The sequence below is a fragment of the Suncus etruscus genome, chromosome 3, assembly GCF_024139225.1.
Source record: "Suncus etruscus isolate mSunEtr1 chromosome 3, mSunEtr1.pri.cur, whole genome shotgun sequence".
NCBI classification, from domain to species: domain Eukaryota; kingdom Metazoa; phylum Chordata; class Mammalia; order Eulipotyphla; family Soricidae; genus Suncus; species Suncus etruscus.
In genome coordinates this window covers 141283426-141310311 of record NC_064850.1, presented here as the reverse complement: position 1 = coordinate 141310311, position 26886 = coordinate 141283426, and the positions used below count along the sequence as shown (strand labels likewise).

The following is a 26886-nucleotide window of genomic DNA, read 5'->3' as shown; positions in this document are numbered from 1 at the left end:
CTTTATCTCCAATAAAGTTATTAATACAAAAAAAAGTATTCTTGGTAAGATGCTCATTTCTTTAAGTTTTTTAAAACTATACTTCCATCTTTGTCTTTGGGCTGATAGAATCTCATATGTCTGCCATAAATTTTATCAATGCTTATTTGTGTGTAATTTTCTTTGATCTTACTGTTTTCAGTTTTCTATGTGTATCTGTGGTTTTCATCGTTCTGGTTATGATGTGTCTTGGAGAATTTTTATCTGGATCACTTTTAGCTGTTCTTGGATCTGTATTTCCAGTTGTGAATATTTCTCTGAGAAAATATCTTTGATTACAGCTTCTTTATCAGCATTGCCTTTCTGTCTCTCTGGAACTCTAATGATTTTTATATTGTTCTTTTGAATTTATCTAAAATTCTATTTACCTGCTGTTCACTTATTTTGGGTCTTTTTGCCATTTTCTGCTGTTGTTTGGAGGTTTTGTGCACAACAGGTTTATCTGTGTAGGTTACTAACTTTGTCCTCAGCGACTGTTACTCTGCTGCTGAAGCCATTCAGTAAGTTTTTCATTTCACCTGCCAAATTCTCAAGTTCTGCCATTACTGTTTGTAGTTCTTTCTTTTTTTTTTTTTTTTTTTTTGTTTTTGGGCCACACCCAGCATTGCTCAGGGGTTACTCCTGGCTGTCTGCTCAGAAATAGCTCCTGGCAGGCACGGGGGACCATAGGGGACACCGGGATTCGAACCAACCACCTTTGGTCCTGGATCGGCTGCTTGCAAGGCAAACGCCGCTGTGCTATCTCTCCGGGCCCTGTTTGTAGTTATTTCTTCTTTCAAATTCTCTTGAGTTTTCTGGCTGTCCATTCCATTGTTTCTTTGAGCTCTGTAAACATCCTCAACATTAAAAAAAGCCCTTATCTCTAAAGTCTTTATCAAATATACCATATCACTTGTTATTACTGTTTGAGTTTTCAGGGCTACAATTTTCATTCAGTAAGCTTGCTTGAGTTCTGTATTGATTTCCCATTGTAACTTTTGCACCCCACAGTGTTTTTTGTGTGCTGTTGTGTGGATAGGTGATGAATTAAGTCACACACTATGTAGGACGCTGACCTATGGGCAAAATGGTGATGTTCTGAGTGCAGCTTCCAAGCGTTGAGTTTGTGGGACTAGGGGCAGGGCCTTCCATGGCCTACAGAGGACCTTCTGGAAACTATGGGAGCCTACCCAGGATGGCAGGGGAGAGCAGTGGTGTAAACCCTAACCTGGAGGTGACATTGTGCAGTTCTTAATATAGCTTTCTCTACTTTCTCTTCAGAGCACAGGCTTGGTGCAATCTATTTTGATAGCTTAAAAGCCATTTATACTTATATTTTGGAATTTGGCTGTAATTACATACTATTACTGGTAAGATCTATAAAATTTACCTTTAAGCATGTTTCTGATTTCTTTATTGTGTGTGACTTCTGTTGCTGTCTGTCCACTCCCATTAACAATGGTAGCATCAGCATTATATTCTAAAAGAAGCATAACCAACTCCTGAAAAAGCAAAGAAATTATATTTGCTATTATTTATACCTCATATATTTCTATTTTACAAATCATTAATGTTTCTAAATATAAAGAAGAGTACTACATAGGATTCTTTATGTCAGTATGTCAATATGTCTACTGGTAGAAATAAGAATATTTTGCTAGAGGGGCAGAGAGATAGCCTGGAGGTAAGGCGTCTGCCTTCCATGCAGAAGGACAGTGCTTTGAATCCCGGTATCCCATATGGTCCCCTGTGCCTGCCAAGGCGATTTCTGAGCGTAGAGCCAGGAGAAACCCCTGAGCGCTGCTAGGTGTGACCCAAAAACAAAACAAAACAAAACGAAAAAGAATATTTTGCTTGAGCTGGTGATGTGATTCAGTGGTAGAGCACATCTCATGTGTTAATTCCTGAGTTCTATCCCAGGCACCACCAAGAATTTAAAAAAAAAAGTATATATTGTGTAAAATATTACTGATATAGTTGTTTAATAAGTTGAAGAAGCACTACTAAGAGGAGTATAAATATGAGCAAAATATTCCTTCACATTAAGAAAAAAATGTGATACATTAGATTAGAACTGAAATTATATTAAAAACATTAAAGATTAAGACTCCATTTCAAAGGGGTGGAGCACATAAATGCATATGTGAGGCTCATAGTTCAGTCTCATCACCATGTGGCTTCCAGAGCACTGCCATATGTGGCCCTGGTGAGCCCTGAGCTCCACTACAGTGAACCTGCTACAACCCACTATAGCCAGGCCGGGCTCCACATTACTGGGCCATATTTCGTATTGTCAGTCCCCACTGCTCCTATACCATTGACATAGCTCTTGTAAAAATAATGAAAGTAAATTTTTACAAAAAAATTTTTCATAATCCATAAGTAGCAGCAAATTACCCTCCATTTTCTTTGTGATCAATTATATGTCACTCCCCAATTATAACATTATTTTGCCATCCTCCAATGCAATTCATCTCAGATGTAATAAAGATAAAAATTTTGATATAGATTGATAATTTATTACTATATCATTCACAGCCAAGAGGGTGGTTTCTTCCATTTATACAAAATAAATCCAGTTTGATCTCCAGCCCTGCATGGTCCCTTGACTGATGTCATGAGTAGCCCTGCAGTCCTCTCAGCATAGCTGGGTGTGGCCCAGTGGTCCTATCACTGATACAGCAGGCCTCGACTGGAATTGTCTGGGGCCTCTGAGCACTATTTGAGAGGGCCCCCAAAACATGTAATTAAAAAGAAAATATACAAATCACATACAGTAAGTTTTATCCTTTTAAAGGTTCTGTGGCTTTCTTTATATTCACAGATCTTTGCAAAGATCATCTGATTTCACAATATTTTCATCATAAAAAGAAACCATGTACCCATGAATCTCCTCAATCACTTTTCCAGGGCACTCTTGGCAACTACTGATCTACTTTCTGTACCTTTGGAGTTCCCTATTCTGGACATTTCTATAAGGTGAATGATCTAATGAGTAGTCTTTTATGTTAAGCTTCTTCCAGCTAGCATGCTTTCAAGAAACATTTATGTTTTAGCACATCTTAGTTCTCCATACTTTGTAGTGAAGTCTAACATACTTCAGTGTATGTATATACCACATTTTGTTTATATATTCATTAGCTGATTCGATTATCTGCTTTAAACAAACTTTTTGTTTTGTTTCTTGTTTTAGGGTCACACCCAGCAGTGCTCAGGGGTTACTTCTTGCTCTACGCTCAGAAATCGCTCCTGGCAGGTACGGGGAACCATATGGATGCCAGGAATTGAACCACTGTCCTTCTGCATGCAAGGCAAACACCTTACCTCCATGCTATCTCTCTGGCCCTAAACAAACTTTTTATCTTTATTGAGGTTTGAGGTTTTCTGATTTTAAATTCTGTTAATGATGATGTCATGCATACATGATTCCAACATCACACTCATCACCAGTGTACCCACTTCTGTGGATCAACTCTTCAACTCATTACCACCTTAATGTATGCCTTTACCACCTTATTGTGTGTCTTTAAGTCCCACATTTAACAAATCATTCTGTATCTATTCCTTTCCTTCTGACTGACTTCACTCAGTATAATAATCTCCATGCATCCATGTTGAGGCAAATTGCATGGTTTAGTAATTCCACATAAAAATTTACTTTTTGTGATACTTTAATGCAGGTTTCTAAGTTAGAAAGGAGAAATAATTTCTATAAATAATGCTTACTGAGACTTTAGAGGTTTTATTTGTTTGTTCATTCGTTTGAACAAACAATTTTCAGGGGTTATTTCTGTCTAGATCTGCACTTAGGAATCACTCCTGGTGGTGTTCAGAGGATCATATAGGATGCTTAGGATAGAATCCAGGTTAACCATGTACAAGGCAAAAATATTACCCACAGTACTATCTCCCCAGGAGACTTTAGAGATTTTTTTTAAAGGAAAGGTTCAGATATGGTTTAAATGAGATGTAGATTTAATACAAAAATCAGAATATTAGGACAGAAATACAGTTCAACTGAGTTGAGCACATGCTTTGCAAGCTGGAGGACCAGGTTCCATCTCTGACTCTCCATAGTCCCCAACCCCCACTGGAAGACCCACCAAGGACAAAGTTAAGACTAAGCCATGAGAATTACCAGGTATGGTTCTAAAACATAAAAACAAAAAATCAGGGGACTTTTTTTGGAGATTGGCTATGTTGCTATGTTGTATTAGGGTAGGAAAATATGTATAAAAGAAAAAAAACTATCAAAATTTACTTTTTTTTAAGAATTTGGAACTTTAAAAAGGTTAAAGGTTAAAGTTAGGGTTAAATTAAATAGTTAAAACATCTGTTCCTAAAGAAGTGGATGTCTATAATAACCAACTTTTAACTAGCATTTACTTTGTGCTAGATGCTATCCTATGAGTTTTACTTTAATTCACTTCAATTTCCACAAAACCCTAAAATGAAGTCCATTTCCTAAATATCTTGTATGGCCTCCTGGGCACTGTCAGGAGAGATCCTTTAGTGCAGAGCCAGGAGAAACCCTTTAGTATTACCGGTGTGGCTAAAAAGCTCTGAGAAAAAAAAGATATAATTAGTATCAGCCTTGAAAACTAGAGAATGCCAGAGGGAGAGTCCCTATCTTAAGACATTAACTATAACATTAACTAAGTGAGTTAACTATAAACTCACCATTTTGCTTCTGAAAAAGCCAGATGGAATGCAGGATGACAGTGATTTCCATAATGTCAACCAAATAACAGACCTGGACATAGCCATTATGCCAAATGTGGTATTTTGTTAGAAAAGAGCAAATTTAATCTACCTAAGTATGCCACAAAATATATTATTTGCTATCTCTAGTAGAAGATCAAAAAGAGTTTTCATATAAGTTTTATGTGAGTGCCAATTGGGCATCCTATAAAATATCATACTCGTCCACTTTATCAATGACATCATGATAATAAATCCAGTTGAGCATAAAGAAGCTAAAATGCTGGAAAATTAAGGAGGCACTATAGCCAGACCTCACAGAGCACCTAGAGAGAACAGCAGCCAGCCCACTAATGGCATGGTTCAGTCCCAAAAGCCCCAAACATGCTGAATCAAAGAACTGAGGAATCACTCAGCAGCTCAACATAAAAGGATTAGTCAGGCCTGAGGACAATGAAGAAGAGAGTAGAAGCCCCAGGTCACCAGGAGTCCTACTGACTCACACTAGACACACAGGTAACAGAGGAACTCACTGCACTGACAGAACCAAAAGATCAAAGATGCCAAAAGATGTGAAAAGATATCTCTCTCTCTCTCTCTCTCTCTCTCTCTCTCTCTCTCTCTCTCTCTCTCTCTCTCTCTCTCTCTCTCTCTCTCTCTCTCTCTCTCTCTCTCTCTCTCTCTCTCTCTCTCTCTCTCTCTCTCTCTCTCTCTCTCTCTCTCTCTCTCTCTCTCTCTCTCTCTCTCTCTCTCTCTCTCTCTCTCTCTCTCTCTCTCTCTCTCTCTCTCGTAACAGAGGAACTCACTGCACTGACAGAACCAAAAGATCAAAGATGCCAAAAGATGTGAAAAGATCACTCTCTCTCTCTCTCTCTCTCTCTCTCTCTCTCTCTCTCTCTCTCTCTCTCTCTCTCCCCCCCCCTCTCCCCCTCTCCCTCTCCCTCTCCCTCTCCCTCTCCCTCTCTCCCTCTCCCTCTCCCTCTCCCTCTCCCTCTCCCTCTCCCTCTCCCTCTCCCTCTCCCTCCCTCCCTCCCACCCTCCCTCCTCTCTCAATTCTGCCCCTCAGGCTTATTTGCTAAACTGAAAAAAAAAATAGAAAGCACAATGTGGGAACAAGCAGCAGACTGAGGAGCACAGGATTAAATCGGTGTGAATAAGAATAAGAAGCAAAAATTCATCCAGAAAAAAAAAGCAGGTAATGGGGGAAAAAGAATTTAAAAATAGTGAATAAAGCACCAAAGATCTATGGGACAGACATATTGGAAACAATATCTGAATTATAGAATTCTCAGAGGAGAGGAAAGAGAAAGCAAGAAAGAAGCCTTGTTGGAGAAATTATAGACAAGAACTTCCACAATCTGAGGGCTGACTCATATACCCACAAACAGGAAAACCAAAGAGCTCCTAACAGAAAAAAATCCAAGCAGAAAAACATCAAGACATATGGTTTAAAAAAAAAAGACATAATCCTAAGAGCAGGAAGAACAGAACAAAATCATAAAAAAACTTTTTAAGATTCACAGAAGATATCTCATATGGAAATACTTATGAGGAAGGAATAGTGCAAAATAGCCAACACACTAAAAGAAATGAGAATTCAAACAAGAATCCTTTTCCAGCTAAGAAATTATTCAAGTTCAGTGGAACAACACAAAACTACACTGGCAACTAGCTGCTAAAAGTTCATAGGCACTAAACTGGAGCTGCAAGATACACTGAATGGACCCCTATAGAAAACAAACAAAAGGGCAAAGAAACAAAGATTGCACTTTGTTTAACAACCAAAATCCACACAATGAATTGGTGAGCTGAATGTCCTAAACTCACCACTAAAGAAAGCTGGACAACATGAAAAAAAAAAAAAAATCAGGCCCCTGCCTCGTATTATAGAGGAAGTTCTTGGTCACAAAGAAGTCTGATGAAATGGCCCCATTGGCAGAGAGAATAAACAAATGAGACAGCATCAAACAAAAAAGCTTCTACACTGTGAAATAAATGAGGACTAGAATAATAAGAACTCTACTTATTTGGGATATTTTCAAATCAGATACTGGACAAAGGCAAATATGCAAGACATAGAAAGCACTCTTAAAGTTCAACACAAATACAGTTTAGCAAAGGACAACAGTAATCTGCAATGGGGAGAAGATTTACATGATTTACTTATGGCTGGAGACAAACGTGAGCAACAGCAGCTCTGAGGTACTAATGTTCCACTTCTTAGTTACTTTGAGAAAGAGAGATGTGGCAAAGGAGCTGCATCTAAAAATGTAATTTTGGGTAAAATGAAGGGTTGGCTATGGTCAAAGCCACCATGTACTGCACAGAGCCCCTTCAAGAACAGAGGATTTACTCCCTGGGGTGCTGGGGAGTCCTTTTTACTGTTACCTGCTTCCAGAACTGTCTTAGCTGAACAAAGCCTCTCTTGAAAGGTGACAACTCTTTGTAGGGCTGCATATATCCAATGAACAACTAACTCAGGGCTCAAGGAACTATGAAGGTTGATCTCTGAAAAACTCCCCAGGAGGACAAGAGAGCCCTGGAGTAAACATCACAACTTGTCAGCCTCTGTCTTCTCCTCCTCCACCACCCACTTCCACTGACCCTGGCACTCCAGTCAACCCCCTGCATAGAAATCTCCGTCACAATCTCTTCCTGGAGAACCCAACCTACAAAACCTGATGATATTTCAGGTTTTCCATTTTCCATTAAGTGAAAGAAGATATGTTGGGTTATTTGGACCATGAGCGCCCAACACACACGTAATGCAGTTGATACATAAGCATAAGAACTGGCATCAAAGAGTAGCAAAACAGATAAGCTCAGGGTTGATTCAAGTGTCTTCTGTATACAAGTTCCACCACAGCCAGCATTTATTTTAGATGCAGTCTCCCTCCTTTCAGATAAAAAATCATAATTAAAATCAAAGGTAAGTACCACAGTGCAGTTTTGCCTGTTTCCCATATATGTCTAATACTATATGTCTGTTATGTACACAACAACTATATTGTACTATATATTATTATATTACAATTATATACAAATTATATATGTAAATTATATACAAATATATACAATTATATTACAATAACTATATATAGTGTACATAACAGATATATGGTATTAGCCTATATATACATATATATATATATATTTATATTAGCCACACTTAGCACTGTTGGGCTAATCCTCACTCTGTTCAGAGGTCATTCCTGCAACATATATTCCTATAGAACCCAGATATCCTGTGTGCAAGCCTGCAATTTAACCAGTTGAGCTCTCTTCTCTCTGGCTCTGTATTCCTCTTTTAAACTTATTCTAAAAGATATAAAATCTTCAGAAGTCTAACTGGGTTTGAAACACAAAAGAACAAATGTTGGGGCCGGAGCGGTGGCGCAAGTGGTAAGGCATCTGCCTTGCATGCACTAGCTTAGGACAGACCGCGGTTCGATCCCCTGGTGTCCCACATGGTCCCCCAAATCAGGAGCAATTTCTGAGTAGCCCCTGAGCGATACTGGGTATGGCCAAAAAATAAAATAAAATAAAATAAAATAAAATAAAATAAAATAAAATAAAATAAAATAAAATAGGGGGCCGGGCGGTGGCGCTGGAGGTAAGGTGCCTGCCTTGCCTGCGCTAGCCTAGGACGGACCACGGTTCGATCCCCCGGCGTCCCATATGGTCCCCCAAGAAGCCAGGAGCAACTTCTGAGCGCATAGCCAGGAGTAACCCTGAGCGTCACAGGGTGTGGCCCAAAAAAAACAAAAAAAAATAAATAAATAAATAAATAAAATAAAATAAAATAAAATAAAATAAAAAAAGAACAAATGTTACATTTTAAAATGTTGGTATATCAACTAAAGAACACGAGGGGGCGCTAATGTGCCAAGGAAGTTCTAAAGTTCCCTCACATTTTGGAAACTGCATTTTATGCATTCCAAATGACACGAACTTAAAGTACTTTACTGATAAATCAAATCCCTGATATATTTATCATTTGATATATTAAATCACATAAAATCACTAGCACAATATATTTTAAATTATCTTCCTGATAAAAGTTCATACTGGAAGATATTTTAATTCCATTCATGAGTACAGTTAGAAATTAAAACTTTTCACAAAACTCAATCATGCTTAGTTATTGAGCACATAAATTTTTAATGTTTCCCTGTGACACAGCCATTTAGCTTCAGCTAAACTTTATTTTCTAGTGCAAGAGATAATATATATGCTAATGTCCAACTGAAACTTCAAAATTCAAAGCCAAATTTAGCAGAGTCTCATGCTTAAAGCTCAAGAAAATAGCACTGAAATGGTCAAATATTTGATGAGCGGACCACAGGTAAAAGAACTAATCTGATCTAGACAAATTACCATGGTGGGCAGTCAGATATGTGCTTGTAGAAAAGAGAAAAATCAAATGTTCTAATTCCCTGAAAGGGAGCTAGAATAGTTACAATATATAAACAGTAACTCTAAAACAGCAAGGTAGGAATGAACAAAAAGTTAAAAGAGAGGTACAGATGAACAAAAATTAATGTCTTGGGAAATTTGGAAGAGCAAAGCTTCCATCCAGCTGCCAGAAGTCAGGAAGTAACTAATGAAGATGACATTTGAGCTGCACTTTCAAGAATGGGCAGATTTAGACTACTTGGAAACAAAGGAAGGAACTTCCTCAAGTAAATAGAAAGGCCTGAGAAACAAAGCAATGCACTTATAGGGCATGTGAATTCACTACTTGCAGCACAGCTCATTCTTGAACCCCCAAAGACACAACATAATAGTGAGCCTCCTACCTCTACCAATTAGTTTCACTATGAAAGACCCCTATTTCTCAGTTGAATCACACTCCCTAACTGGTTCACAAGTATCAATATAAGACAATACCATAAAGCCCCAACTAGTGTAACATGTACTAATTCAAACACTCCTTAGCACATTAGGGCTAATACCTTAAATTTTAATTAAATGTCATGATTAGCATAGCCAAAAGCATAAATTCATTATTAATTCATGATCAATGCATTTACATCTTCCAATTGGAGAACTATTTTTAAAAAATCACCTTTAGGGATTATGGTAGACACAATCAACAAGAAATAAAAGCTACTCCTTACACCAGAGCTTATCAAATCAAAGTTGTAAAATTATGGGGTGGGGAAGGTGAAGCAACTTTTGGCTCTGGTGACTATAAAGAGATCAGAGACCAATTATTCTGAAAGAAATCAGTGTTAAGTGGAAAATGGCAAAACTAATCATATCACGCTACTACTGAATAGCCACAAACAACTAACAAATTGAGAGGCATTCTGGAATGAAGTAGAATTTCAGGAAAGGTTATATAGTATGCTGCCTTCCAGCCAAACATTTGCAGTTTTCACAAGCCTGGGCAGCACTGAGCTGCCAGGAGGGAGGGAGGGAGGGAGGAAGAGAAAGAAGAGAGAGAGAGAGAGAAAGAGAGAGAGAGAGAGAGAGAGAGAGAGAGAGAGAGAGAGAGACAGAGACAGAGACAGAGACAGAGACAGAGACAGAGAGAGACAGAGAGACAGAGAGACAGAGAGAGAGAGAGAGAGAGAGAGAGAGAGAGAGAGAGAGAGAGAAGAGAAAGAGAGAAATGTCTGCCCCAGAGGCAGGTGGTAGAGGGTGGGTGGACAGAAGAGGGCATCAGGGAGGGTGAGAGGGAAACTTGGGACATTGGTGACAGGAAATGTGCACTGGTAAAGGTTGTTATACATTCCATGTTATACATTCCATTGAGTTATAACTCAATCATGAACACCTTGTGAAAAAAACTATATTATGAACAACCTTGAAACCATGGTGTTCAAATTTTTTTGACTTATTATAAGGCCACAATTAAAAAAAATGCTTTGCATGTAGAGTCCTGGATCCAACCCCCTGCAGAGTGAGATTCCTAGAAATGTCAGGAGTGAGTCTTAGAGCACAGAGCATGGAGTAGCCTCTGTGCCTTCAGTGTATCTCAAAACCAAAACAAGCATCTCACTAAAAAATACTGAACATAGAACCTGTTTCACCTTTCGTCCTGTGAAAGCAGCACGATGAAGCGGCGTGTCTCCCATGTCATTTAGTACATTTACTTCTGCACCAGCCTAGTAAACATGAAAAAAACTGTAAGCATCTTTCACATAAAGGAATATGCAGAAGAAACATGAACTCCTTAAAAAATATTTTTCAAGACCAGTCACATGAACATTAAGTAGAAATAAAAAAAATGGTTCAAACTTAAGCACCGAATCCAAAGCCAACGACACAGAATCAATACCCAATTCACAACATACTAGACACAGAGAGAACCACCTAGACTAGCAGCCTGGGGGTTAAAAAGGGGGATATGGGATGCATGCTGGGAACAGGGGTGGAGGGAGGACAATACTGGTGGTGGGAACACCCTGATTCAATATCATATGTACCTAAAATATTACTGTGAAAGATTTGTAATCCACCTTGATTACCAGAGTGGTAATAGGGCAGGTAGAATGTTTGCCTTATATGTGGCCTACTTGAGTTTAATCCTGATATGAAATGTATTCCCCAGAGCCTTCAGGAGTGATCCCTGAATACAGAACATACACCTGGGCATAGGTGGGTGTGGTCAATACTACCCAATTTTTTTAATTTATTTATCAAAAATTTAAGTTGTGTGCTCACTTCAGCAGCACATATACTAAAATTGGAATGATACAGAGAAGATTAGCATGGCCCCTGCGCAAGGATGACATGCAAATAAGTGAAGCATTCCATATTTAAAAAAAAAAAAATTAAGTTGTTGGAGCCCAGAGAGACAATACATCAGGCAGATTGTCTTGCACAATAGATCATGGTTTGATTCTTGGGACCCATATAGTCCCCTGCACCCTACCAGGAGTGATCTCTAAGTGCAGAGCCAGGAGTAAGCCCTAAACACTGTAAGGTGTAATCCAAAAAAGAAAAACAAAAATTTGACTTATTGACACTGAATTGAATTTTAGCAATAACAATAGTAAAAATAATTAAGTTTCCAAAAAGGTAAAAATCATTGAATAAGTAGAAAAATTTTAATCCTTAAAATTTAAACAAATTTACTCTTTTTGTTTTTTTGTTTTGTTTTGTTTTGGGGCCACAACCAGTGGTACGAAAGGGTTACTCCTGGTTCTGTGTTCAGAAATCGCTCCTGGCTCAAGGGACTATATGGGATGCCAGAGATCAACCCCAGGTGTGTCTTGTGTCAGATACATGCAAGGCAAATGCCCTACTGTTGAGCTACCACTCCAACCCCAAATTTACTCTATTTTAAAGAAAATGAAATATTTTTATTATAGATATAGTTATAGAATGTCTTTGAATCAAAGACCTGTGGATAGGGGCCAAAGCAACAGCACAGAGGACTTTTGCCTGGCATGCAGTTGATCTGGGTTCAATCTCCAGCATCCCATGTCCCCTGAGCACTACCAGGAGTAATTTCTGAACGAACTAGGAGTAACCCCTGAGTGCCGGCAGGTGTGGCCATTATATATATATGTGTGTGTATATATATATGTATATGTATATATGTAAAAACTCAAAGAATTGAAATAGAGTAACTTAGTTCTCTAAGTCTCTCTTGGCAACAATCTGTAATATACTTTACTTTTTAAATTCTTGTATTCAAACTGAAAATCTCAAGCTCACATTTCTATTTTTGAAATTTCAAAAAGCTTTTAATATAAATCCAAATGATTTAATTAAAATTTCATTTTAATTAATCAGGTTAATATAATTCATGCATCATAAAGAACAACTAAGCACATTTACTTATAAAATATTGCTTTAAAAAGTCATTATAGCTCAGTTGGCTTTAGGAATATTATATTCATTTCAAAATTAAGGTCACAGATGTACCTTTAATAGATCTTGAACCACTTGTCCATGTCCAAAATAGCATGCAAGATGAAGAGGTGTCCATCCCAAATTAGACTTACTTTTTCCTAAAAATGAATATAAAGTACTGTATATTATTTAGATCATTTTACAATAAAAATCATTTTGTCATACAAATCACTGTAGGACACTAGGCAACAATTTCCCCTTCCTACTGCCTAGCTGATAGGCAAAGGGAGCAAGAGGTGGATGGTGTAAGCAGTGTAACTAAGACAGTGAATCAGAAGTCACAGCATCAGATTTTTGTCTCATTGCCCCCCACCCCACTTCCTAAGAGTGGAAAGAAGCATGATGGTGGCTACAGTCAAACTAGATCATCTCCAGGGGCCAAAGCAATAGCACAGTGGTAGGGCAGTTGCCTTGCACGTGGCCGATCCAGGACGGATCTTGGTTTGATCCCCAGAGTCCCATATGGTCCCCCAAGCCAGGAGCAATTTCTGAGTGCATAGCCAGGAGTAACTCCTGAGTGTCACCGGGTATGGCCTAAAAACTGAAAAAAAAAAAAAAAGAACCTAGATCACCTTATCATCTTTAGCAGTCAATATAGAACCTTGTTCAGAGTTCCCAGCCATCATCTAACACAGTTGTACTTCTCCTAGCTAAGTACTTTGTTCCCTACCCCACCCCCTTTCTTCCTTTATTCAGCTTTTAGTGACTGGGTATCCAACAGTTGGTTGAGGGCTGCCCATTTGTTTGAGATGCTCACTGGGGTCTGTATGCATTTGGCTGTAGTGTGCACACTGTAGTTGCTCAGGACTCTTAGGGACAGTGCCACCAAATCAGCTCTTAGGCATATGGGGCGGTGCCAGGTTGAACTCTCTGCCTCCAGGTAGGAAGCTTGCCACCAAGTGCAGGGGAGTGTAGTTAGGGCAGAGAAGGGAACACTATGACAATAATAATTCGAAATAATCACTCTGGACAAGAACTAGTGCTGAATGGAGGTAAAGTGATAATGTATGATACCTCTTCAGTAGCAAGAATAATAATAAAAAAAAAACATTGTCTAAATAGAAAAGAGAGAAAGAAAGAAGAAAAATGACTGCCCAGAGCCCGAGGTGGGGGGTGGGGTGGGGTGGGGGGCAGGAGGGAAACTTGTGGGAAATGTGTACTGGTGAAGGGTGTTGTAAGACTGAAACTCAGTAATGAACATCTTGTAACTGAAAAAAAAATGTATTATGAACAACCACAGTGTCAAAAAAGCAATTAAATTAAGTAAAATGCTATGAACTAAAAAAGAAAAAGATCTCAGCCTCCAGTCTACAAGGTAAGTGTGTCATAATAGCATATCTCCGCCATGGTGCACAGGATATGCAGAGCAATTTTTCTGAAAACCTGTACCACGTTACAATGGTGGAGAAGAATCAGGAACTTTCCCTGCAACATGTGAAAAGCTGTTTGCTCTGCAGGTACTAATTGAAAATGAGTCTTGGCTTTAGATACAAATCTCAGTTAATGAAGATATTGGCTTACCTAAGTAGAAGATTCAGCTAGATACCAAAAACCCAAATAGAAAGCAATGAAACATTAGATCCTAATGGCAGAACTGGGAAGAAGTAGGAAACAGCTAAGTGCTATAAAAACTGATGTTATAATATAAATTTACCATTGGTGTTTGAGTCATATGTGGCACAGCATTAGAATGGGGTTCAGCTGTGAGAAAGACAAGCATCTTAAATCCCTGTCCTCTGGCTCTGGTTCCTTATCTTGATGTTTAAATGCCATCGATAGGGTAGAGGAGAGAGATGGAGAAAACTGAGCATGTATCCAAAAAAGCTACTAAAAGTGAGATACTCAAACACTAACATTTTAGTTTTTCATATTCCCCAATAATAAAGACCTTGTGAAATATCAGAGTTAACTTTCTGGGGACCACACTCAGTTACACTCAAGGCATACTCCTCACTGTACTCTGAGATCATTCCTGGCATATTCGTGGGACAATATGTGGTACCAGAATCAAAGCGCCCTACCTTTTGTACTGTCCTTGCAGTCTGAGTTGTTATAAATAAAAGAACTTGCATTTGAAAGGGAGGAACAGAAAACATGCTCAAGAGAGAATATAGATTTTTCTAGAAAGTAAAGAGCCTCATAAGTACACAAATGGAATTAGAAACCACAATGGGAATACAAGTGAATGACTTAGAGAATTATATTCTCTGCAGAACTGTCTTGTGTGTGCATTCATGATTACATGATTATGATCCGAATGTTCCTGAAACCCAAAAGCCCTCCAGCCTACAGTCTCAGGCCCTCTCATTTCAGAGCCCTCACACATGCTGTTTCTCTTACCTTAAGTTCTTTTCTTCTCTTACTTTACCCTATTAATATCCCCCCCCACACACACACACACACACATATATATATATATATATATATATATATATATATATATATGACCTTAGAATAATTTTCTCTAAGAAATTAATCATTCAAGTTTCAAGTTAGCCAAGATTAATATTTAGTTTTCAAAAGCCTTGTGTGTAGTGCTGGTCTTAACTGTTTGTTAATCTACTACTTAATTTCGGTGAAGGCAAGGATCATTTCTAAGGTTGTGCCCATGACCCTCAACATATAGAAAAGACTCAAACTAGCTATTATTCAAACTACTACATCTTTAAGAAGAAAAATGTTATTACAAAATACATCTTTTGGCACAGGATGGCTTACATCCAATGCATAAGATTCAGGATCCATGACAATTCTGAGTATACATATCAAGTCCCCTGATTTAGAGAGGACTAAAGGAGACAACCATCCATCAATTGTGTGAGGTTAATATAAAAGATAAAGATTTACTACAAGTAAGGCCGGAAAGATTAGTGTAAAATACAGGGCCAAAGAATACCTTTACAGTTGATATCAGCAATCACTTCATTCTTCTCCAGAGTTTCTAATAGTTGCCTAACTTCTTCAGTGTTGCCATTTCTAGCATGGTGGAGAAGCTGCTGTTCTATTTCTGAATTCATTTCTATATTTTAAAAATATTGCAATTTTCTACAAGTGTAATAGCTTTCAGACATAACCTGTTAAGACAAAAAGGGACAGTAATCTTTATTTTGAACAAATAAAAACAGACACATGAACTGACTACATAAATCAGTTTACAGGGTCATAATTCAACCCTAATGAATTTTGTGAGCTTTATATAATGCTAACAGGACAATAGACATTTGGGCAATTTTTAATTTCTCAAATTTCAGTTTCTTCACAAATTACATATTCTTCACAAATTACAAATATTTTTAGTAGTTGTAAGATTTTATGAAAGCATTCTATCAGTAAGTATTTTAGTTTCTTGCTTTGTTTCAGGTTTTTGTTGCTGCTGCTTTGGGCCTCATCTAGGAGTGCTCAGGGATCCTCTTAATAAAGTTCAGTAGAGCAAAAAAGTATATAACAATTATAAACATTTATAAATTCAAGGAGAGAGCACTAAAATAAATGAAGATAAAAATGGCAGAAATGAAAAAACAGTTCCACAAAAATAGAGACTTCACTATTCTACTACCAGTAATAAATAATACAACCAGGTAATTGAGGACTTAACACAACCAATTAAATCTAAGAACATATATAAAACATATTATGTAATAAGAGCATAATTTTTTCAATATAAATAAAATATTTTTGAGACATAACAAATGCAATGTCACAAATTAAGCTCTATTAGATCTTAAAATACAAGTATTTAAGATTATTCTATGACAACAGCATGAAGTTAATAACAGAAAGAAAACTGAAAATTTCATAACCATGGAGAAATTACACAATATTCTTAACCAAAAGATCAAGTAATAGTTAGAAAACAGAGGCACAGCAGATGAAAATAAAAATACAACATAACCGGGGCCGGAGAGATAGCATGGAGGTAAGGCGTTTGCCTCTCATGCAGGAGGTCATCGGTTCGAATCCCGGCGTCCCATATATGGTCCTCCCGTGCCTGCCAGGAGCAATTTCTGAGCCTGGAGCCAGGAATAACCCCTGAGCACTGCCGGGTGTGACCCAAAAACCACAAAAAAAAAAAAAAAAAAAAAAAAAAAATACAACATAACCAAACTCACTGGAAGCAGCATAAATAGTACTATAAGAAAATTGTATAACAACATTTGCAAGGAAGGGGGTAGAGCAGGGTGCCTATGAGAGCACAACAGTTCCCCAAAATGCAAACTATAGGGAAAAAAAACCCACAAATTCCCATTGTGCAATCCTATAAAGGAAGTTAATGTGCATAAACAGCTAACAGAGCTAGGAGAATCTCTAGGAAAAGCTATAGAACAGAGAATGGATCAGGAGCTTTGGTCTCAGGGAGAGAAGGATGAAACAGAAATGGTAGAGAACATGACTGGATGGAGGAAAAGCAGTGGGCTGAAAATTCGATGTGCAGCTTTCTAAATCTTTGCTCTCAAAAAACCTGATTGGGGAGCTAAACGTAGGCCTGATAAGATCTCAGGTCAGCAACTGCAATGGACAATTAAAGTTCCAGGCAAGTAAGCAGAGCCTGCGGACATTCCAAATTGAGGGTGGAGTTTGCTAGCAGACAATGGCCTGCCCCAGGTACAAACAAAATCTACCATTTTCCCTCCCCCATGCATTTCACAGAAGATACGTATTCACCAAGAGTCAGAAAGGATATTTGCTCTTCGAACTAAGGAACCTTGTTCTTATATATGAACTTAAGGATGAGCTATGAATTAAGATGGTCTCATATTTGTAGCACTACTCTGTGCTACAAAATCTGCAGCAGTCAGAAGCAGTATACACTCAGACCCACAGGCTCTTAATGGTATGGACAAATGCAAACCCTACTTTGCCAGCCAGATCTAATAATAATCTAATAAGGGATGGAGAAAGGAGGGAGGGAGGGAGAGTGGGAGGAAGGGAGGGAGGGAGATAGGAGGGAGGGAGGGAGGAGGAAGTAAGTAAAGTAATAGTCTTTTTTGGTTTAAGCATCAGAAACAAAGTGCTTTTCTAAAATAGACTTCATAGGAGTCCAAAGATACACATTATAGTTCAACATGTGAATTTGGCTTACTTTATATTTTTTCAAGTTATCAGTTAATCATCTGTGTTCATATTAATCGGAAAATTAGGGGCTAGAGTGATAGCACAGCAACAGGGCATTTGCCTTGTGTGTGGCCAACCCGGGACAAACATAGGTTTGGTTCCCAGCATCTCATAAGGTCCCAGGAGCCTGCCAGGAGCAATGTTTGAGTGCAGAGCCAGGAGTAACCCCTGAGCACTGCTGGGTGTGGCCCAAAAACAACAACAAAAAAAAAGCCAGATTAATCAGAAAATTAAAACCAAAATTCTGTTTATAAGAAACATCTGAACTATCATGAAAAATACAATATTAAAGTAGAAGGCTTGAAAATAATCATATAGGCAAAATGACAGCCTTGTACATAACAAAAGGCAAAAGTGATATTAGACAAAATAGACTTCAGGTTTTGTTTTTGTTTTTGTTTGTTTGGTTTTGGTTTTTGGGTCACACCCAGGAGTTACTCCTGGCTCTAAGCTCAGAAATCGCCCCTGGCAAGAATGTCTTCTTGCAATAATAATTTTCAGACACAAAAGAGAAAAGAGCTGGAAGTTCCAGCTCACCTCAGGAAGCTCACCACAAAGAGTGATGAGTTTAGTTAGAGAAATAACTACATTTTGAACTGTCCTAATAATGAGAATGTATGAGGGAAATGGAAAGCCTGTTTAGAGTACAGGCGGGGGTTGGGCAGGGAGGAGGGAGATTTGGTGATGGGAATGTTGCACTGGTGATGGGTGGTGTTCTTTACATGACTGAAACCCAAACACAATCATGTATGTAATCAAGGTGTTTAAATAAAATATAAAGAAAGAAAAAAAAGAAGAAATCGCCCCTGGCAGGCTCAGGGGACCATATGGGATGCCAGGATTCAAACCATCGACCTTCTGCATGTAAGGCAAACGCACTACCTCCATGCTATCTCTCCAGCCCCAGACTTCAGGGGGTTTTTTGGGTTTTTTTTGGGGGGCCACACATGGCGGTGCTCAGGGGTTACTCCTGGCTGTCTGCTCAGAAATAGCCTCTGGCAGGCACGGGGGGCCATATGGGACACCGGAATTCGAGACAACCACCTTTGGTCCTGGATCGGCTGCTTGCAAGGCAAACGCCGCTGTGCTATCTCTCCAGGCCCCAGACTTCAGGTTTTATAAAGGACAGGCATGGGTATTATATAATGATCAAGGAGTCTCTATATCAAAAAGAATTAATACTCATTAACATATATGTGGTAAAGAGAAATCAGATGTGACAATTTCTAATAGACCTGAGAGAAGATATTGACAGCAGCACAATAGAGGTAGTAGATTTTTTTATCACCACAGGAACTATTTTGATAGAGAGTTGACAAAGAAATACTTTCAATGGAGAGTTAGGTTTAAAATACTCATGTACATATTCCTTCCTTAAGAGAATCTCTAGGATAGACCACAGTCTGTGGCCATAAAAATCAGAGGTGAAGGGGGGTGTTCTTTACATGACTAAAACCCAACTACAATCATATTTGTAATCACGGTGTTTAAATAAAGATATCAATAAAATAAATACACTTGAAAAAAAAGAAAATTTAAATCACATCAGATAACTTCTTAGACCATAGTACTTAAAGAACTAAATAAACCACAAAACTGAAAAATGAGACAAACACTTTGAAACTAAATGACAAAAATCCAATTCTAAACTCTTGGAAATGCTTGGACAAACACTTGGAAACTAAATGACATACACTTAACAACTAGTAAATACAGGAGCAAACCAAAGAATTTAAAAGATTCCAGGACATGAACTGTCACAATATACCAGGAATGGAAAAGCTGTTCTAAGAAGGAAATTCAGATCCATGCAAAAACTGCTCAGAAAATGAAAGCCAAATAAATAACAGAACCCCACATCCTAAAAAACTAGGGAAAAAATTACAAAGAAAGCCAAAAGTTAGTAGAGGGAAGGAGATAAAAGTTAAGAGTGGAGGGGATAGAGCTATAGTATAGTAGATATGGAGGTCTCCATACCAGCATACCCAGATTTAATTCCCAGCACCCTATATGGTCCCCCTAAGCCCTGTCAGGAGTAAGCCCAGAGTTCAGAAACAACAGTAAACCCTGAGCAATGTTGAGTGTAGCTCAAGTCAGCCCATCCCATACAAAGGGGTAGATTTCCAGAGCAAAAACTGGTTAGTCATTTGCAAAACCAAAACCAAAGCTAATCAGGATCCCAATATCTAACATACCATACATAATTTAATTAAAAAAGGACCAAATTTCTTGATATTAGTCCATAAGCCATAACATACACTGAAGAAAACACAAGAAGAATTCTCAATGATAGTGACTTTAGAGGCATCTTCAATGACTTGATACCACTGGCTAAGAAAACAGAAGCAGAGCCAAAGAGATAGTTCAAAAGTCCATCATATTCTTTGCATACTGAAGAACCTGGTTTGACCCCCAGCATGGCATGGTCCCTCAAACTCCAGGCACAGGAATGGTCCCTGAGCACTGAAGGTATGGCATCAAAACAAGATCAAGAAAACTGACAACCCTTTAGCTAACCTAAGAAAAAAGAAATTCATAAAATGAAAAAAGAAAATGAGGGTATTACCACAAATTTTACAGAAATAAAGTGCGTAAGAACAGATGTGTTGGGTCCATGATGGTAATTCAATGCAGAACATTTGTTCTGCATCTCTAAGGCCACAAAGTCCTCAGTGCCACAGATATAATGACTGAGGTACACACTAAGTGTGCAATCTCAGGCAGCTAATATCACAAGACTAATAAAGTTCAATGAGAGCTTACCACATTCAGACCAATAATCTAAACACTGATGACACTGTAATAAATAAAACCAGATCTTACATAGGAGAATTAACAAATGCTTGTAAGAAAAACAAATGTACTAGTATATTACTATCAACATTTCTCAAGACATCTGATTTGCCCTTTCTATCATCAACCAGATCTCCTTTACAGGTACGGCATCTTATTTTTGCCATGAAGGCAGTCTCTAAGTATTCATATAGTAATGCCCCTACACTGCACTTAATGAGAATAAGGGTTCCATATCTGCTATGTTCCTTACTTTATCCCCAGGATCTAGTATGGTGCTTAGAACAGAACAATTAGCTAGTAAGTAGATAGAAGAATTCAGACTTTAAGAATTCTTCAGGAACAAAGCAGCCAAGTTTTCCTATAATATGACCTAATAGTAGTATACATACCTTAATTTAGCAATAAAAACTTATTCATATTTTTTTTTAAAAATATGGAACACTTCACGAATTTGCATGTCATCCTTGTGCAGGGGCCATGCTAATCTTCTCTGTATCGTTCCAATTTTAGTATATGTGCTGCCGAAGCGAGCACAACTTATTCATATTTTATAGGAAATCAAATCATACCAAAAGAAGCAAAGTTAAAAACATGCACTCTTGGATTAACAATATTTTAAATTGCTTCCTCTCTAACCTATAATTTCATTTAGATAATTATAAATATAAAGTAAATAAATATAAAGTAAAGCCAATGTGTATTCTTTGGACTCCTATAAAGTTTATTTTAGAAAAGCACTTGGGGCCGAAGAGATAACATGGAGGTAAGGCAATTGCCTTTCATGCAGAAGGTCATCGGTTCGAATCCCGGCATCCTATATGGTCCCCCAAGCCTGCTAGGAGCGATTTCTGAGCGTGGAGCCAGGAATAACCCCTGAGCACTGCCGGGTGTGACCCAAAAACCAAAAAAAAAAAAAAAAAGCACTTTGTCTCTGATGCTGAAACCAAAAGGACTATTACTTTAAAAAAAAAAAACTGTCTAGCTTGGACTAGACTAGACAATTACATTACATTAGTACCAAAGTTTATAATGTTGCTATATAAAGTTGCTGTACCCACCACCACCAAAGAGCCCATCACCCCCCACTAATGTCCCTATGTCAGCTCTACTCCAGTTCCACCCTAAAAAAAGAATTTTTTTCTTTTTGCAGTGGGCAGGAGCAAAAGAGTCGGTAGTTAGGCCACACCCAACAGTATTCAGGACTTTCTCCTGGCCCTGCCACCCAGGAATTACTACTGGCAAGGCTCAGGGCACCATATGGAGTTCTAGGAATCCAATATGAAGTGCCTTCATGCAAGGTAAATACCCTGCCTGTTGTACTATCCTTATAGCCCCTAAAAATCAATTCCTTAATGGAGCTACACAGAATGGATTTAAGCCATATCCTATCCCTACTTCATTCAGATGTTTGTGTATATTTTAACCACTCTTCACATTTCCCAAATCCAAACTATTTTAGAGATTAATATATATAGAATATATAAAATCCTTATTTAAGCACCATGATTACAAACATAATTGTAGGGGCCGGGCGGTGGCGCTAAAGGTAAGGTGCCTGCCTTGCCTGCGCTAGCCTTAGATGGACCGTGGTTCGATCCCCCAGTGTCCCATATGGTCCCCCAAGCCAGGAGCAACTTCTGAGCACATAGCCAGGAGTAACCCCTGAGCGTTACCGGGTGTGGCCCAAAAACAAAAACAAAAAAAACATAATTGTAGTTGGGTTTCAGTCATAAACAGAACACCTCCCTTTACCAGTGCAACATTCCCACCACCAATGCCCCCCCCCTTCCCAACCCCTGTATTTGAGACAGGCATTTTACTTCTCTCACTCATTAAGATAGTCATGATAGGGCCTTGCAAGCAGCCGATCAGGACCAAAGGTGGTTGGTTCGAATCCTGGTGTCCCATATGGTCCCCCATGCCTGCCAGGAGCTATTTCTGAGCAGACAGCCAGGAGTAACCCCTGAGCACTGCCGGGAGTGGCCCAAAAAAAATAAAATAAAATAAAATAAAAATAAAAAAATAAAGCAACATTTAGCTGATCATGACAAATCTGGTTAAGAACATTAGTTCATTAATAACTCAGTGGGTAGGGTGCTTGCTTTGCATGTACTGACCAGGGTTCAATCCCCAGAATGACCTCCCAGCATCTCTGGGAATAGCCTCATAGGTCCCTGACCAGCAGCACCAGATGAGGGTCCCCAGAGCACTTCTGGAGCAGCCTGGCAGGAGGTTCCTGGGACTGCACAGAGGTTTCAGTGTAGTTGGAGAATTCCAGGGCAGCTCCTAGAACCAAATTAAGCTATTGTGTTCCAAAGAAACTAATTGCTCAATGGTGTAGTTTCTCCCCAGTAGTATAATCAATTTATTTCTCTTCCTACCTGAGTTGTACTCAGCAGTTACTCCTGTATAGTGCTCAGAAGTCCAAGTACTGCCAGGGATTAAGTCCAGGCCTCCTAGATGCAAAGTATATGCACTAGCACTTTGAGAAGCACTCCAGTGCAGGATTATATTAATTTATTTCTGGGCAGCACCCAACAGTTACTTACTCAATACTTACTTCTGGCTTTGCACCCACAGAGGCCCATATGGAATGCCAGAGATAAAACCCAGTTCAGCCACGGGCAAGGCAAACACCCTACCCATAGTACTGTGGCTCTGACCCTAGGATAATTACTCTTAACATGAGATTTTGAGAATTAAAATAACTATGTAAAAAATGTGTTAACAGCAAGAAAATTTGCTCTCAATCATATTTCCTGGAAAGTTTTCTACTGTGTTTCTATGCCTATGCTCATGATGTGTACACACACACACACACACACACACACACACACACACACCAATAACATTTATCATAGCAAGGACATTTTTGTTTGCTGTGTGAGGGATCACACAAAGTGGTGCAAGGGAAAGAGGAAGGGTCATAGCCAGCAGTGTTCTGGAGTCACATGGCAGGCACCAGGGATCATGCCAGGGTGATAGTCCACCACATGAGCCACATTCCCAGCCCCAAATTCACTTTTTTGTTTGTTTTAAAATTTTTAAATTAGGGCCAGAGAGATAGCACAGTGGTAGGGCATTTGCCTTGCAAGCGGCTAATCCAGGACGAATGGTGGTTCAAATGCTAGCATCCCATATGGACCCTTGGAGCCTGCAGGGAGCGATTTCTAAGCACAGAGCCAGGAGTAACCCCTGAGTTCCACAGGGTGTGACCCAAAAACAAACAAACAAAATTCAAAATTAATTAAGTATCTAACAGTCTGATTTTATAGGTAAAGAAACTGACCATCTATTACCCAAGACTATGACATATAAGACAACACTAGAATCTAGAACTTCTATAAATTGGTGAAATAACATGAATGCTGGACTACATAAAATTCAAGTCGCAGTGCTAAAGAGACAGTATATCAGGTAGGGCATTTGCCTTGTACATAGCTGACTTGGGTTTGATCCCTTGTACCACATGTTTCCTCCAGTCACACCAGGAATAATTCCTTAGCAGTGCCAGGAGTAAGCCCTGAACACTCACAAATGTTGTCCCAAAACAAACAATAAAAATAACTGAAAATCTGAAATCGCTAAAAGTCTGTCAGTACCACTGATTCTATTTACTGTTATATGAACTTGGAAGGCATTAAATTTGGATTATGGATTAATCCCTCATCTTAAACAACATTATTAAGTAAAATGAAATACCCAAAACAATGACAATATAAAGAAAACAGCAAATTATAATGATTATTTTAGAAAGCGCTCTTTAAGAACTTTTAAAAATATAAAACCAGGACCAGATAAATAGCACAATGTATAAGGCATTTGCCTTGCATACTTAGCTTGCATTGATCCTAGTTTAATCTTAGCACCCCACATGGTCCCTCAGCACTGCCAGGAATGATCCGTAAGCAGAGATCCAGGAATATTCCTTAGTATTTCTGGATGTGGCCCCAAAGTAATATAATATGTATATAAAATCACTTATGACACTAACGGCGCCCCGCACCTCTGATCAGATAAGTACCCCATCACTAAACTAAACACTGGGCAGTCAGGCCCTCAGCCAGGCAGGAGTATTACTATTGCCAAGTGACCTCAGGCCCTCCATTGGAAAGCCAAAAATTAAAGTTCTTTTTAATTTTGTGGGTTTCATTCAAAAAAACTTCGTACCTTAATACACTTTATTATATATTATAAGTATACAATATAATGCTGTCTCTTTGGAGAAGAAGTGGCGGTACTAGTTTTAATTATAAGATAACAAAGTCTGTATCAATGTAAAATGTCTTTGTCAAATTAATTTTCTTTCAATTTTTTGTTTCTGTTTGGGGGTCACAACCAGTGATGTTCAGGGGTTACTCCTGGCAGTGTTCAGGGGATCATATGGGAAGCTGGGAATTGATCCAGATTGTCAGCATGGCAAGAAAAATGCACTACCCACTGTACTATCTCTTCCATACTTCAACTGCCTTCTCTTCCTAGTCATTATGCAAATACATTGACTTGAATACCATGCAGACATACCACAGTAACTTGACTTGAATACCAAGCAGACATACGTCCACAGTAATGATCCTACTAGTGAAATATAGCTCATCTGATTTTTACCTTTACTTTGCTGAAACCTTTTGTTTCTCAAAATTGGGAAAAGTTGGGGCTGGAGAGATAGCATGGAGGGTAAGGCATTTGCCTTTCATGCAGAAGATCATTGGTTCAAATCCCCGAGTCTCATATGGTCCCCCGAGCCTGCCAGGTGCGATTTGTGAGCACAGAGCCAGGAGTAACCCCTGAGCACTGCTGGGTGTGACCCAAAAACCAAAAAAAAAAAAAGGGAAAACTTAAGTATCCCTTATGCCTTCCTTTGTAAAAGTGTTCAACAAATTGCTATACATTTATCTTCCACAACAATACAAATTTTTTTTTTTTTTTTTTGGTTTCTGGGCCACACCCAGTGATGCTCAGGGGTTACTCCTGGCTGTCTGCTCAGAAATAGCTCCTGGCAGGCACGGGGGACCATATGGGACACCGGGATTTGAACCAACCACCTTTGGTCCTGGATCGGCTGCTTGCAAGGCAAACGCCGCTGTGCTATCTCTCCAGGCCCACAAATATTATTTTTCAACAACAGATGTACTCCTGGATTTAAATCTGAATTGATATATTCTGGAGACTATTAACTATTGTTTCAAAACAGGTAATATAAACCCAGAAACCCAGGAAATATAAACTATGACAGAAAAGGTAAAAATTAATAGCAAAGAGTCTGATTATCACCTTTTCATAGATAATAAATCTAATTTTAGATTTAAAATATACCAAAAGTCTGGGCTGGAGAGGATAACAGAGGGTTAAGATGCTTATATTTCAAGGAATAAATGTTTGGTTCAAAATATTGTGGAACCATCTATCTGGTTCCCAACCACCATCAGATCCTGATCCCATACTGGGTGTGGTGCCCTCAATAATAGGAGACTGAGTGACTGTCCCCTTTTAATAATAGGTTCCTTAATTTTTTAAACATTCCTAAATGTTTTCCACTTAATCATATCATACTTAGAAATTATCATCCAAATTCAATCAAATTCATATAGAATATTGATTACACAATTACCCACTATAGAGTCAGGAGTTAAAGGAAAAAATTGAGAGTAAAACCTGTGACCACTTTCCATTGTCATATGAGGAGATACACAGTGAGTGCCTTTCACTGTATAGTATAGTATAGTAATTTCCTATTTGCCTGCTGAGGTATGCAAGAACTCAAAATGAGTGACCTAGTAAATCTTTGCTCTTTTTTTGTCAAACACCCTACTATAATCCCAGCCCCAGTAAATCCTTTCTAAAGGCATTCTTTCATTGGGAAGGAGATGCAATTCTCAGGACTACTCCCTGCTCTATCAGGGGACCATGTGGCAGAGAAAGTGAAGCCTAGGCCAGCCACATGACAGAAACCACCTTTTACTTATGCACTTTATTGGTGAATGAGAAGGAAAAACTCAGTTTGTCTAAGCAGATTAAGAACACTCCCGAAGACAGAGTGATAGTATAGCAGGTAAGGCATATGAATGAACTGGGTTCAATCCCTGACATCCCATATGATCCCCCAAGCCTACCAGAAGTGATCGTGAGCACTGACCAAGGAGTAAGCCCTGAGCATTGCCAACTGTGACCTCCCCCCCAAAAATAAAGGAGCAATCTTTAAGATACTTAGGGAGGCTAAAGAGATACTTTAGTGGGCACTTATTTTTCGTGCATTCAACCTGGGTTCATTTCCTACACCTAATACAGTGCTTGACACTTCCAGGACTGATCCCTGAGCACATTTCACAGGAGTGAAATGACAAATTGCCCCAATGATACTTCTATAGCATTATGCTCATCATGGCCAGA

At 38.7% G+C, this 26886-nt stretch overlaps 1 protein-coding gene and 2 non-coding genes across 4 annotated transcripts in view; 1 reads left to right on the top strand and 2 right to left on the bottom strand.

Moving 5' to 3' along the window:
* OSBPL1A (oxysterol binding protein like 1A) overlaps window positions 1–26886 on the bottom strand; it is a 455856-nt gene that overhangs the window by 191410 nt on the left and 237560 nt on the right. The window contains exons 1-4 of one of the 2 annotated variants that reach the window (XM_049770012.1): window positions 15485–15664; window positions 12601–12686; window positions 10758–10832; window positions 1409–1520 (exon numbers count right to left, since the gene is read on the bottom strand). The exons of the other annotated variant lie outside the window; for it this stretch is intronic. Coding sequence (XP_049625969.1) covers window positions 1409–1520; window positions 10758–10832; window positions 12601–12686; window positions 15485–15605 — 394 coding nt within the window. The 5' untranslated portion in view covers window positions 15606–15664. Of the gene's footprint in view, window positions 1–1408; window positions 1521–10757; window positions 10833–12600; window positions 12687–15484; window positions 15665–26886 lie in introns of those variants that run through there. 2 annotated transcript variants of the gene reach the window in all.
* On the top strand, window positions 11384–11490 carry LOC126005653 (U6 spliceosomal RNA). Its single transcript, XR_007494695.1, has one exon. It is a non-coding gene; the product is annotated as a U6 spliceosomal RNA (small nuclear RNA).
* Window positions 20924–21030, bottom strand: LOC126005519 (U6 spliceosomal RNA). Its single transcript, XR_007494571.1, has one exon. It is a non-coding gene; the product is annotated as a U6 spliceosomal RNA (small nuclear RNA).